The sequence below is a fragment of the Monodelphis domestica genome, chromosome 3 (genome assembly GCF_027887165.1).
Source record: "Monodelphis domestica isolate mMonDom1 chromosome 3, mMonDom1.pri, whole genome shotgun sequence".
Taxonomy (NCBI): Eukaryota; Metazoa; Chordata; class Mammalia; order Didelphimorphia; family Didelphidae; genus Monodelphis; species Monodelphis domestica.
In genome coordinates, this window is record NC_077229.1 from 498,869,232 (window position 1) to 498,884,600 (window position 15,369).

Consider the following 15,369-nt stretch of genomic DNA (forward strand, 5'->3'; position numbering starts at 1 on the left):
AACAGGAAGGTAAGCCAACATACACTCAATCTTTGAATAAGAGATTTAAAATAAAAATGTAATGACACTTCCTGGATCAAAGAATGTACTAAACTTGTGCGCCACAGATTAAACGTGGACATGTTCACCTAGCTACAGCCAAATAAAAGCAGAAAGCAGACAGATGAGTTAATCAGCTCCAAAAAATAAAAAAAATAAAAAAATAAAAGCCAAGTAAACACAGCTGAACTAGGTAAACACAGGGGATGCAGTGACTGGATACTCGGCAGAGATGAGTCCCAATGTAATCCAGCTCATTAATATTCTGTTACGCACATCAAACATGGATCACATCTAATGACTGATCACAAATAACATTTCTATTACCCTCTAATCCTCTGTAGCGCTCTCCCTTTATTCAATATAGACAGAGGCCTTTCAGAAAAAGGCAGCACTGGGATAAACAAACAGTAAGACAGGGGGAGAAAAGGCAGACACACCGTGGCCTGCGGACAGATTCTTTCACAATGAGCTGTTAAGATGTTTCCAGAACTGAGATTTAGGAACTTTAAAAATGCAACAAAGCTTTCTGTCAATCGCACTGCAAAATCCTGGGTCTAGGCTCACACACATTAGCAGAGACCAAATGCGGATGCATTTCAGACGCGTTCCTTCCACCTCACACTGCAGTGCTCCGAGGAGCCTGTCAGTACAAACAAATGCTAAATAGCTATTGGCTGCAGGAAAGCTAGCCATGCAGAAAGCATTAAAATATTAAAGACAGACAATACTTACTCCAAGGTCAACCCTGGAATTTGTAGCCTTTCCCGCTGGGCTTCCATGGCTGTTATATGTCACCACACTCTACTGTAACCATGACACACATTCCCTGCCAGCATCCTGGTGATGACAGAGAGCCAAAATGAACCACTATAAAGGAATGGACTAACAATCTCTTGGGGGAGGGGGGGAGACAGCAAGTTTGGGTCCTTCCACCTCTCGCTGTAATCAAGAGATGTCAGCCAGCCGGGTTTCTACAAGAGAGCAGCAGCAGCCGCGGTGGTGGCTGCGGCGGCGGCGGCAGCAGCAGCAGCAGCAGTAGCAGTAGCAGCAGCAGCAGCAGCAGCAGCAGCGCGCCCTGAACTGACTTTGGGAAGGGAAGGAAGCTTTCAGCTCTGCAGAGCTAGTCATTTGTTTCTGATATTAAAAAAAATAAATAAATAAAAAGTCGCCCCGGGAACACACACACTTTTCACCTCCGCAGATTGAAAAGTCCACTTGGCCGCATGCGGACTGGGCTGCCAGCTTTAAGAATCATCATCATCATCGTGCCACAGCAGTGGCCACCTCTGAATAGAGTTTATTTTCAGTCAGTGCTGACCACTTGCCTAGGAAGCTGTCAAAGAGCATTTAGCCATCTTGCCCAAGTTCCAGGTTCCTTTTTCCTTGGTAGAGTTAAGAGAATTACTCATTTTTCTGCAGGAAAGAGATAGGAGAAAGGCACTGAAGGAAAATAATCGGGCTCCTTCCTAGAACTGGAAACCATAGGAAACAGGAATAAACTAACTGCATTAATTTGAGGGAAGTCATAGGCTATGGAGAAAGGGGAGAGGGCAGGCAGGCAATTTTTTTTTAAATTGTCCCCTTAATATAGAGTCAATGATGAAAAGTGCCAACAGGAGATAGAAGGGTAACTTTTCAATTTCAATTGTAAAGCTCAATTTGGAAGCTCTAAATGCTATATATTTCACATAGCCCAAGGAAGGAAAAGTGAGCATATTTCATGAAAGGCTAAAATTCCACCCTGCCTTCAAAGAACCTATTTCCCCACCAGCATTCCTGACTTAAAGAGTGAACTTGTATTATGCTGTAGGAACAACTTATCTAACTCACTTCCTTTAATACAATTTTTATACTTGTTACAAAGTACAAAGATAATATGGTTAGTGGTTAAATAACCCGTCCTGGGAGTCAGGACCATCTAGGTTCAAGTCATACCTCTGACACATATTGGCTGGCTGGGTGATCATGACAAGTCATTTATCCTCAATGTTTCTAACCAACTCTCTAGGACTAACCTTCATTGGTAGACTGAGCATTCTCACCATGAAGCTCTCTCTGCTAATGAAATTCAAAACAGACAAAAATAAAACTTGTCAACATCTGCTGGCTTATTTTGTAGAATTGGAGCCCCTCATCTTACTCTTTAGGTCAAGAATTATTTAAATTTTAAATAATTCAGAGCCCAACATGGGTATCCCACATCAAATTGGTCAGTCCTAGAGCAATATGAGCATATTCAACTAGGCTTATAGATCTCAGAATCCCAGACTTTCACAATTAGAAAGAATGCTAGAGACTATCCAGTCTAACCTGTTAGCAGAAAAAAAAGGAAACTTCTCACTATCTGATCCACTCCTACTCATCTCAAACATTTAAATGTCTGGAAATACACAAATAAAAAAATGAACCACTTCTTTCTTTCAAACCTTTTTCCTGAAGCCATGTGAATAGGTATATAAGTTAATAAACACAATATAAATATATAAATACAAAATAATTTTAAAAGCATAAATAGTAATAACTGAGGGTAGGGAGAGGTAAGGACATTAAGGATCTTAAATAAGAGGTAAGACTTAATTTATGCTTTAAAGGGGGCGAGGTGTCTCTGAAATAGATGAAAGTGAGGAGTAATTGCATTCCAAACATGAAGGACCACTTGTACAAAGGTATGGACCCAAGTGGTCAACATACCCAGGAAATGGTCATTCTTCAGCTTTCGCTTAAAAATTTTCTTGCATCACTAGTGCTGGGGAATTTGTCACCTTAAAAAAATAGTCCATCAGTTCACATTTAGGTAGTTTTATTTCTTAGGGAAAATTTTCCCATTAAAGTTTTCCCATTTTCCATGTAACATTCTATATCAATGTAATCTCAAATTGCTGCCAAAGTCCTTGTTATAGTATGGAGATGACCCTTGGCTCTTGGAGACTGTGTTAGAGGCATGTAAATACAAGGAGGTTCTAAATACATCAAACCAGCAAGACTAGCTACAGTTTGGGGGCAGCTGGATGGCTTAATGGATTGAGAGCCAGGTCTAGAGACAGGAGGTCCAAGGTTCAAGTTTGGCCTCAAACACTTCCAAGCTGTGTGACCCTGGGCAAGTCACTTAACCCCCATTGCCTAACCCTTACCACTCTTCTGCCTTGGAACCAATATAAGGCATCAATTCTAAAACAGAAGGCAAGAGTTTTTAAAAAAGACTAGCTACATGTCCCAGCAGTGAATTGTGTGCCTGTCATCATCTGGTCTTTAGACCACCCAAGCTAAATGTGGAATGTCCTATCACTGGATATCTGACAATTGAATTATTTTCATGAAATTTATTTCATGAAATCATCTTGTAAAGCACAGAGGGATCATAATCTACATTACATACCAGGGCTACCTATACTCATGAAACCATAGATATTTTAAGGTATTGTGAAATATAATTGCTGTTAAAGTATTATATAAATACTGTATACAGGCATAGTCTAAATTGGACAGTTTTGTTAGAAAGTTCTTTCTCTCTGACTCTTTGTAATTTTTGGTCTTTAGTCATAATTCTTCCCTCATAAATTATAGTGAATATGAAGAAGCCCTTGTCTTTATTATAAACCACCAAATTTTGCCCACAGCTATTATATTTCTCCCCACTTCTTCCTCTCTAAATCTACTCTTAGACAACAAGTCAGGACTTCCTCTTCATGAATTTCCCACATTATACAAATATAAGGCACAATTTATTCATTCAACAAATATTTATTAGGGGTCCACATTGGGACCTGATGGAGATATGAATATAAATTTGATCTAGTCTCTCACCCCAATGGAAATTAAAAATCTAATTGAGGTGATAAGATTCACATAAATATAATAAATAAAATAAAATAAGGTACAAAGTGCTTATACAATGAAATTTGGTCATTTCCCTTTACCTCTCTAGACTTCATTTCCCACAATTGTAAAATGAGAAGTTAAGACTGGACGATCACTAGTCCTCCCAACCTCAATATTCCATTGTTCTATGATCAGATGAGGGATAGATTATTATTTGCTGAGATGATGATGATAAGAGGAGCTTTCATAGAGGATGGGTGGATTCTCAAGGCAGAGCCTGGAAAAAACAGTGAAGTGAAGAGACATGGAAGCATGCTTGGGGAAAAACTAATAATACAATAGCAGAAGAGAGTATAGAATGCATGAGAAGCATGAGACATAGCTGAAAAAAACACAGTAAAGTAAAATTGCAGTGGTCTCATTGTGTGTTACACTACAATCTGTACTCTGCATAACAGCCAACTGACCTTTTCACCATTTCCCACACACAACACTCCATCTTCCAGTACTATGCCCTTGCATAGGCCATACACCATGGCTGGAATGCACTCCCTCTTTGCCTCTGTCTCAGAGAATGCTTCCCTTTCTTCAAGACACTGCTTAAACTTTCTATATATAAAGTCCTTCTGGGTTGCCCCAACTTTTAAATTCAACTGTTGTGCCATTATTCTCTGTATTTATTCTGCATATTCTCCTGTATATACTTATTTTGTCTTCCTCCATTTGAATGTAAACTCCTTGGGATTCCTTCCTGAATAGGGATTCCTTCATTCTTTGTATTTGTATCCCTAGTGCCTAGAATAGCATCTGGCATATAGCAGGAATTTAATACTTACTTGCTGATAAGCAGTTTCATCCATTATATTAAATACTATGTTATTTGCAAATTTCAAAAATTTTCCTCTCATCTAACTAGTTACCAAAATATTCTGATCAAGGCTGGAGCATGCCATACCTACCTCAAGATTTTTTTTTTTTATTAATAGAATTTATTTACAAGTGTCTCAGGCCCTCCTTCACTCTCCCCACATCATAGAAGCCATCATCCAGGAGACATATCTTTATATAAGTTATGTCTTTCATGTTTCCATTTCTAGTTCATTATCTAGAGGTAACATTGATATAATTTACTCTTCAAGCACAAAATCTGTAGCTGTATATGTTGTTCTTTTGGTTCAACTCATTTTGCTATTCATTATCCCGTGTGGTTCTTTCCAAGTACTTAAAAAAATTAGTCAGCTCATTGTTTCTTATAATAGAATTCCATCACAATCATATACAATTCATCTAGCCATTCCCCAACTGATGGGCATCCCCTCAATTTCCAGTTCTTTGCCACAACAAAGAGAGCTGCCATAAATATTTTGGAACATGTAGGTTCTTTTCCTTTTTCCCTGAGGCTTTAGGAAACAAACCTAGCAATATTGCTGAGTTTAAGAGTAAACAAAGTTTTCTAACTCTCTAGGTATAATTTCAAATTGCTCTCCAAGATGGATGGATCAGTTCACAGCTCCACCAATAGTACCTACCTCAACGTTGACCCTGACTCACTAATAAGTTTTCTCAGATTGTCCATCTGGTTACAAAATCCATCTAAGAATACTATCATTCAGCTCATATTTACCACTAGAGTGTCAAAAAAGATTATCATGAAATAATTTATCAGATGTCTTCCTGAAAACCTGAAATGCAGTGGCTATGTCGTCACTCTAATCTGCCTATTTAATAATTTTATGGCAAAAAAAGGAAAGAAATGAAGCCAGCTTGGCATGTTTTTTCTTAGTGAACCAGTGTTGGCTCCTAATAAACATTATTCTCATTTAACGTCTAAATAAATTTATTCAAGAACTTTCCTAAAGATTAAAATCTCCCCAGATTTATAATACATACCGCTTCAATTCTCACACTTCTATAACCTAATAAACTGTTTTTCTTTTTTCAAAATCCAATTCAGATTCTGCTTCTTCCTCTATAAATCCATCCTTTACTTCTCTAGCCTCTGAATTCCTCCAATGTTTAGTTTCCATCAGAAATTTTGTCATCACTCAATGAGATAGTCTTGAATTTTCTGTGTTATTTACTGTTATCACCCCAACTACACTGTAACTTTCTTGAGGATTCAGACTATGTCTTATATTTCTACTAGGTCTCCAATATTTGTTTAGCCTAATATGGAAATGATTATTCCTTCTTTTCAAGATCTGTAGCAAGATTATTATTCATCTCTTTTCTCTTAAGTATCTTTCTCCCCACATCACTCCTCTTCCCTTAAAGGCCCTCTTCTTTTTCCCCCTTTGTTCTCTCCTCCCATCAGTTCAGTTATTATCTCTAAACAACTGACTTCCAAATCGATGTATTCAACCCCAACATCTTCTGGATTTCACTCCCATACTGCCAATCTCCTGCTAGATATCTCTCCCTGAACCTCATTGGCAGCTTAGGTCAAGGGATTCAAAGAGAAACATTTCTTTCCCTCATTGTCATCAAACCCTTCTCAAATTTTTGCTGGTGGATATGCTTTACTAAATAGATTTTTTCCAAGTTATTTGGGTTTCTAACCTCAAAGTACTCACTGTTAGTACCCTCTCCTTCACTTGGTGACCTCCCAGATTCCTCATATCCCTAAAAGCTACCAGACTTCACCAATCCTGCTCTAAAAAACACAAACCAACCTCTGGTATTTGCTCTCCCTTTGCTATTTACATAGACATTAAATCAGGACAGACCCATCCTGTCCTCACCATTACTCAGATTATCATAACAAATTTTTAATTGATCATTCAAGCCTTACCTATTCTCCTTTCTAAACCACTTCCCACAGAGTTATAATATAATCTTCATAGGACAGATATCTGACCATGTCATTTGTCTCTTAAAAAAATTTTTTTTTGTCCATAGTCCCCACTTGACCTTAGTTGACAGGCCAAATTCTTCAGTCCAGGATTTAATATCTTCCACAAACTAGCTACCACTTACCTTTCCAGCTTTATGTTAAGTCACTCTCCCCGGTGCCTTCTATGTTAGGAAATAAATTGGACTTTTAGATGTTCCCTTCAAACAACACTGCAATCCCTCCTTATCGAATACTCATAAAATCTTTACCTCCTGCTTTTTATCTATTTTATAGCTTGTTTGTACCCATTTGTTTGCTTGTGATCAACTCCTATTAGATTACAAACTCCCTGAAGGCAGGGCCTGTCTATTGCCTCTTTTGTTATCTTCAGTCCTTAGCAGAAGGTCTGGAACATAGATGGTGCTTAATAAATGTTTACTGAGTAGGCATTTAATAAACATTTATTAAATGACTCTTTGAAGTTCAACTCAGGTGCCACTTCTGCCTTAAAATCTTCCCGGATGCCCTTCCTACGCAGCATGGTTAGTGGGAAAATCTCTCCTCAAATTATTTCAAATTTACTTCTCTAGATTCATATTGTGTTACACGGGTAGACTATTAACTGTCTAAGTACAGAAAAGATTTCATTTTTGTATTTGTATCACAAACTCCTACCAGGGCACTATTGCATAGAGTGAAACTGTAACAAATGTTGAAAGTAATTGTAAGGGAAATCCATTAGAAGGTTCTGAATAGGCAGGTATTCAATAAGGAGCATGGTGCTCTGATGGCAAACTTCTCTGTGCCAAAAATCAAGATTAACAAAGGAGATATGAAATTTAAGCAAGGAAATTGGAGAAAAATGTAATATTTTAATCTAGATAAATTATTATTTAAGCACAGAAAAGGAAATTAGAATTAAGCTGGAGAGGAAAGGGGAAAACTGATAGATACTACAAAGAAAGAAATAATGAAATTTAACTTCAATACAAGCCCTTAAATAATCTGCAAAATTCCTGAGATCAATGATAATGTCTTGCTTATTTTTGTCCTCCCCAGGACCCTTAGTCTAATGGAAAAAAGGAAGACACCATAACTTTTTTGAGGTACAAATTATAATGTGTTAAATTTACAAGACAAAGGGGAATCTTTCCCAAAATGACTGTTATGGTCATAGCTTACAGAGAGAGGATAGAGCATTTATTCAGAAATAAAAACATATACTAAATAAACAAATACGAACACAATTTTTTAAAATGTTTTCTTTTTTGGTCACATATTGAGGACAAAAAAATTTAAGCTTCCTTTGGTGAAACTGAGGAACAGAGAAATAAAGCAATAAATTCTTCCCTCTGATAATGATCTGAGTATATCATTGAAAAAACAATCTTCCTAATTACTTATGAGTCAGTTCCTTTAGTCAGTGATTGTGGTTCTAATTAGCTGAACATAAAGGTAGAAACAGAATTCTCTAGTATACTGTCCTTTTGAAAAGGGGTACCAGAAAAATACAGGACATAGCAATCTTGTACAAACATTCATTCATCTATGATCCCCACCAAAAGGGCAAAGGGGAAAAAAAAGAATTGATTTCCAATTATATAGTTAGTTTACAATCAAATATTTTCCTAGGTGATTAAGCCACAGGGACTCATTTAGGATAGCATGCTGAATTATACCAATTCTTAGGTTTTCTAAAAATCTTACTAACTGGCACATGATAGTAAGACACAAAACAATTTTATGTTGAATAAGCCTGAATCTTGGTATAAAATATCAGTATGGCTTAAAGAATAAGTTAAAGAGGATGAGTGTAAAAGGAGTGAAATTGTAGCAAAAATGTATGAGAGAACAAAGCAAAGAACAAGCATATAGCTTAGATATTCTATTTATTATTATAAAATTGCTTTAAAGAGTCATCTGAAGATGTCTGAGGGAGGGCTTCTTAAACTTTCCCTTAAATTTTCACTATCAATAAAAAATGTACTCTCTGAACTTGAAAGGCTTGAATTTTAATAAACATGACTTCAGACAATATAACTGAATTGGAGATTTAAATCCATCTCTCTCATTACCTTTAAATTGTTAAAAATGTGACAAACTGAGAAAGGAAAACAAAAATGATAATAAGAAGATGAGAAATAAATCTCTGCCCCTTGCAAAAAAAGCCCACTACTAGAGATTATGGAAATAAGACAATATTCAAATACTCTATGATAACAGAATGCCAAGAAGAATGCCTAAAAGAGAAAAAGTTTTCAATACCTACAACATGAATCCTAGAAAAAGGGGGGGGGGGAGGGCCACAAGTTAAACAAGATAATATTTATAAAGCACTTAGCACAGTTTCAAAAACAGTAGGCACTATATAAATGTTTATTCCCTTCCCCCTTCTCCCACAAGAATCATTAAGAGTGAATGAAATGTCTGATGAAAGTGCTGAAGGAAAAGATAAGTGAAATTTGACTTACTGAAAAATCTGAACAGGAAATAAACAATTAAGACTAGAACGAAAAAAAACCTCAGTAAAATTAGAGAAGACAATTCAAAAGTCCTATGAATTAACAAGAATGATTAACTATATCAAGCAAAGTTAAACACAATGAAGATTGAAACAACATTTACATTGATACATTTTTAAAGGCTTGCAAAAAAAGATCTTGAAAAAATTATCAAAAAATTTTCTTGGAAAATATAGACTTGAATAACATATTTCAAGAAATAACAGAATAAAGTTGCCTGGAAGAAATGAAATTGGAATGTACCTTACAGATTGATAGCATCCATGGTACACTACCAGAACAGAATCATATATTTAAGATACTAAGACATGTGCTTATCAGGATCCATAGGGTACACAGACCAAAGATAATGAGGATGAGATTATGAACCAAGGAATTTTAGTCAGTAATCCAGGGCAAACTACTTGTTATCAATAGGGAAAAAAGGAGAAACTAATATGTGAATTTCTCAAAAAATTGCTACCCTGAAATGAAGTTTTGAGATATCTATCTATCTATCTATCTATCTATCTATCTATCTATCTATCTATCTATCTATGTGTATGTATATACATACACATATATAATTAAGTTATATATAATAAAATGAAGTTTTAAGAGCATTCTTTTTGAGAAGACTAGAGTTAAGGAAAATATTCAAAATACAACCATATCAAATCAAAGGCATTTAAGACAAACTAGAAAATCTGAATAGCTTGAAAGGACTAGTTAATAACCCAATGTTTTCATTTACTAAAAAAAAAAAAAGTAAGTCAGGGAAGCTAGGTGCCTTGGTGGCTAGATAGCCAAGCCTAGAGAAAGGAGGTCCTGGGTTCAAATTTGACTGCAGATGCTTCCTAGGAAAGTCACTTAACCCAAATTGCCTAACCCTTACCATTCTTCTGCCTTGGAACCAATACACAGTATTGAATCTAAAGATGGAAATTAAGGGTTCATTGTTTTTTTCTTTTAAAGCAAGAAAATATTATTTTCCTCAAAGAGGCGTACTTTGTCTAAGGGTTATTGAGGAAAAAAATGAAAAGAATCTGTAAGCGTAGAGGTTCAAAAGAACTTCATTAAAGGAGAAATGGGGTGATGAGGGCAGGAAGCAACTTAACTATTTCTTATAACTGAGGCACCAAAGGTAAAGATTATTAGAGAACTATAGAGAATTAAGATAAAAAATCATTAAAATGATCAACATCTGCAGTAAAGTAATAAGACTTAAATAACACAAATTGTTATCCTTTCTGAATATTTTTTGAGAAAATGAATGAGAAAGATGAGAAGATACATTTAATACATTAATGATCATTTAATATATCAATAATAAAATGCATTCAATCTCTGGGAATTAACTTATAACATCTCATTAGTTGATGGAGGGTAGAGTAATGATACTGGTGTGTTAGTCCTTCCCCTAATATCTCAGAGAACCTCTTCTAGATTCCTTTATTTTTTTTTATACCCTTACCTTTCATCTTAGAATTAATACTGTGCATTGTCCAAGGCAGAAAAGCAGTGAGTTCTAGGCAATGGGAATTAATCACAGAGCTAGGAATTTTCTGAGGTCAGATTTGAACTCAGTAATTCTTGCCTCTGGGTCTGGCTCTCAATCCATTGAGCCGCCACCTAGCTACCTCTTCCTCAGATTCTATAGAGATTTCTCCTTATTCAATAAAGATTCAGCTGTGAATCTGCATCTCTCCATATCTCTGGCTACAGGGTGAAAAAGGTCATTCATCATTCTTTAATGTGCAGGAAGTCACCAAGTTCAAACCTTTTAGTAAAATGCAGGATCACCAAGCCTTTCCATCTACCTACTACTATGCCTTAGAGATCTCCAGACCTGGTCAAATGTCCTGTCATCAAACTCTACGGACCACTAAGTCTATCTATCTACTCTACAGCTGAAACTTCATATTATATATTTTCTTCCCAAATAGAACATGAACTCTTTGAAAGGAAGGATTGCCAAATTTTTTCATTTATATTCCCAATGCTAAGCTCAGTGATTCACACATAATAAACAGTTTAAAATATTTTTCCTTACTCCATTCTAGTTGTAAACATATAGAACTAGAAAATAATTTTCATAGAAATAAAAAATGAAACTATACACGTCCTTTTCAAAAGTGGACAACTAGGGACAGCTAGGTGGCTCAGTGGACACATTCTAGCTATGTGACTCTGAGCAAGTTATTGTCTAGCCCTAAGTATTCTTCTGTCTTGTAACCAATACACAGTATTAATTTTAAATGGAAGTGAAGGGTTGTTTTTTTTTTTAAAGATGTCTCTAGGGCATCTATTTCAAGATGTCCAATAGGTAGTCAGAGATGGGAGACTAGAGATCAGATGATAACTAAATCCAGTGTAGAGACACAATTCTGGTCTCTAGAGCCTAGAACAAAATTGTGTGGCAGAGAAAAATGCATTAGCTGCATTATTTTCTATAAAATCTGGATTCTGATTCTGATCCTCCTTTTTATTTGAATAAGGCCGCTAGGCATCCCAGTGGATCTGGAATCAAGAAAATTTGAGTTCAGGAGCAGGAAGGAGGGACAGAAGATAGAGTGTCAGGTCTGGAGTCAGGAGGAATTGGGTTCAAATTTGACCTCAGATATTTCCTAGCTCTATAATTCTGAGCAAGTCATTTAACTCAGTTTGTCTAGCCCTTGCCCTTCTGTCTAAAAGTTGTTACTAAAACAAAAAGTAATGGCTTAAAGAACAAGAAAGAAAAATTGGGCTCAAAACTAGTCTCAGACACTGAACCAATGCTTTGACTCTGGCCAAGTCACTTAACCTCATTGTCCCTCAGTTTCTTCATCTGTAAAATAAGGATAATAATAACATCAACCTCCCAGGGTTGTTGTGAGATTGTTGTGAAGCCCTTTGTAAACCTTGAAGCCCTATGCATAAGCTCTTATTATTATCATCATCATTATAAGGACATGATAGTGCTGCCTAAAATTCTGTAACTCGGTTATCTTTCTTTACCCTGAGGAATGTAAATGATTTAATATGTTTGCTCAAGAATATAGACATGAGTATATGAATTTATGCCCAACTATATTAATAAGGCCTCATTAAGATCTTTGTGTAGTAGAAGTTGATTTTTGTTCCCCTGTGAAATCTGAGGTAGCATTTCATATGGAGAATCCTAAGGATATCTAAGTCATAAGCACATTGATGAGGTTTTTAACTCTGCACTTGAGAAAATAAACTAAAGCAACTTGCCACATCATTTGGCACATATCCCTATGAGATGCTTGAACTTGGTGAACTTAAAGGTGCTTCTTAATATTTTGATAAGAATCTTCCATTGTCATTGAAATTCTTTTGCCCAGATGGTCTCATAGTAAGTGATAAGACCCTTCATACATCCTGAATTAGTTAACCTTTGGTAAAGAAGGGGAAATTTTTATTCCTGTTCTCTAATTCAACTCATTGGTGGGGCCTAAAGATTTCAAAGCTTGAACCAGAAACTATGGGAGCAGGTAACCCCTTTCTCTACCAATTATTATCCTGTAAATCCTTAAAAGAGAGTGTTTTTTAGGGATGATGATTTTTCCTATAGAAACTGATGGAGATACACTGATTAAAATATCAAAATGGGAACAACAAAGAGGTGCAAAATTTTGTCTTGACTATCTCCTCAGGTTTCTTGGGTTGGTGGGATCAGAAGGCAGAAGGGGCCCAAAGAATAGGTTTCTCTCAGTACTGATGGCAGTGGCCTTTCCATCAAACATATCTTTTTCCCTGAGGAGGTCATGGAAAAAAGAAGAGGTGAGAAGCCAGCATATGTGTACATCTGTTTGTGAGGGAGATGGGAGATAGTTTCTCCCACACACTATCTGCCCATTGAGAGAGAAGAAGAAATGAGGCAAGGGAGAGGTAGAGTCAAGATGGCAACATAGAGGTAGTGAAACTTCAGACCTCTGAAAACCCTTCCTTACCGATTACAAACTAAATGTTCGTAGGGGACTGAAAATCAAACCTAGGAACAAGAGAGAGCCCAGGTACCCTCTTGCTAGACTCAACTTAAAAGGTACGCCCCCCCAAAGTCAGAATTCGAGAAACCTCTGATCTAAGGGGAAGGAAGAAGGAAGGTCCCGGGATCTCTCCCCCACCTAGAGCACTAAGCCTCCAGTGGTAGCTGGAACCTCCAGGCAGGCAAGAGTGATGGTACGGAGAGTGTACCTTGTGGACAAAGCTGTGCTAGGCTCAGAGTGGCAAACACAGGTGGTGGGGAAGCAGTTAGAGAAGAAGAGCAGAACTCAGAGTGGTCAGCCTAGTTGCAGCAGGGGAGACACTACATATTGCTTCCCCCTTACCAAGGTTTTGGCCTCAGGGCACATCCAGCTCAACACAGCTAGACTTAATCCCATCAAAGCCTTTAGAGGGTAGGGAAGCTCAAGCTCCAATACCCCTCACCCACAGACTGCACACTGAGAGACTTGTTGACAAAGCTCCAAGGGTGAAGGCTGACAGAAAAGTCCCAAACCACAAAAAAAAATGAGAGGAGCAAGAGCTCAGGCAACTGCAGGGAGTAAAGAAGGGGTAAATATGAGCAAACAACAGAAAAAGATAAAAGAAATTACAACTGACAGCTTCTATACAGGCAATGAACAAAGAGCAAATGGATGCAAAAAAAGAGCAAAAAAAAAGAGAAGGATGAGGGAACACCAAGAAAAAAACAGAAACCCCAGCTAATTGGATACAGACTCTGGAAGACTCAAAATACAATTCAAAACACAATGAAGAGAGGCTGAAGACAACTGGGAAAAGAACTTAAAAAGTAAGATGAGTCAGTAAACAGAGGCACTTGAACTAAAACAAGAAAATAGTGTCTTGAAAGCCAAAATTAACCATCAGGAGGATGACCAAAAAGCCAGGGATGAGATCCAGTCTTTAAAATCCAGAATACAACAACTAGAATTAAGTGACTTCACAAGGCAGCAGGACACTATAAAACAAAACCAAAAGAATGAAAACATTGAGGAAAATATAAAGCATCTCATTCACAAAAGAGAAGATTTAGAAAATTGTTCGAGAAGAGACAATTTAAGAATTATTGGTCTACCAGAAGACCATGAAAAAAGAAAAAGCCTGGACATCATACTACAGGAAATTATCCAAGAAAACGGCCCCAATATTCTAGAACAAGAGGGAAAAGTGGAAATTGAAAGAATCCACAGATCACCTCCTGTACTTAATCCCCAACTGACAACACCCAGGAATGTTAGAACCAAATTCAAGAACTGTCAGACTAAATCAAAGATATTACAACCTGACAAGAAGAAGTCATTCATATACCATGGAACCACAGTGAGGATAGCACAGGATATGGTTGCATCTACACTGCAGGACTGAAAGGCATGGAATATGATATTCCAGAAAGCAAGGAAACTAGGTCTACAACCAAGAATCAATTACTCAACAAAACTGACTATATTCTTACAGGGGAAAGTATGGTCATTTAACAAAATAGAAGAATTCCAAGAATTTGAAGAAAAGACCAGACCTGAACAGAAAATTTGATGCCCAAGTACAGAACCCAAGAGAATCATCAAAAGGTAATTAAGAAAGAGGGAACAAAGAAAAACAAAACAAAACCACCCCAAAACAAGCCTTTTTTTAAGAGACCCAATAAGTTAAAATGATATGTATCCCTATAAGAAAAGAGGTCATTGGTAACTCTTAAAAATTGTTATTATCATCTGGGCAGCTAGAAGAATTATACTTAGAGGGAACAGTGACAAACTATATAGGATGAAATGCCAAGACATAAATATGTATATATATATATATATATGCATAAATACATGAATATGTATATATATATATATAAACTAGAGCTAAAAAAGAGGTTAATACTAAAAGAAATGGGAAAAGAAACAAAAGGGGGTAAATTTATATATCACAAAAAAGCTAATGGTGGAAGGGGTAGAAAATCAATACACTGGAAGGGTAAAGAGCTTGGAGATAGGAAATACTCAACTTTTACATGCATTGAAATTGACTCAGAGAGAAGAACAGTCAAATACATTGGGGTAGAGAACTGATTTGGGACCTATAGGGAAGTAGAAGGGTAATAAATGGACTGGTGGGGAGGGAAGCACTACAAGGGAGGGTAGGGGGGTAGTATAAAAGGACTGTAAAGAAAATAAGAGG

General features: G+C 36.7%; 1 protein-coding gene across 18 annotated transcripts in view; it reads right to left on the bottom strand.

Moving 5' to 3' along the window:
* MAST4 (microtubule associated serine/threonine kinase family member 4) overlaps window positions 1–15,369 on the bottom strand; it is an 818,549-nt gene that overhangs the window by 264,546 nt on the left and 538,634 nt on the right. For 2 of the 18 annotated variants that reach the window (XM_056824840.1, XM_056824838.1), the window contains exon 1: window positions 775–14,938. The exons of the other annotated variants lie outside the window; for them this stretch is intronic. In XM_056824840.1, the coding sequence (XP_056680818.1) occupies window positions 775–821 (47 nt within the window). In that variant the 5' untranslated portion in view covers window positions 822–14,938. Of the gene's footprint in view, window positions 1–774; window positions 14,939–15,369 lie in introns of those variants that run through there. 18 annotated transcript variants of the gene reach the window in all.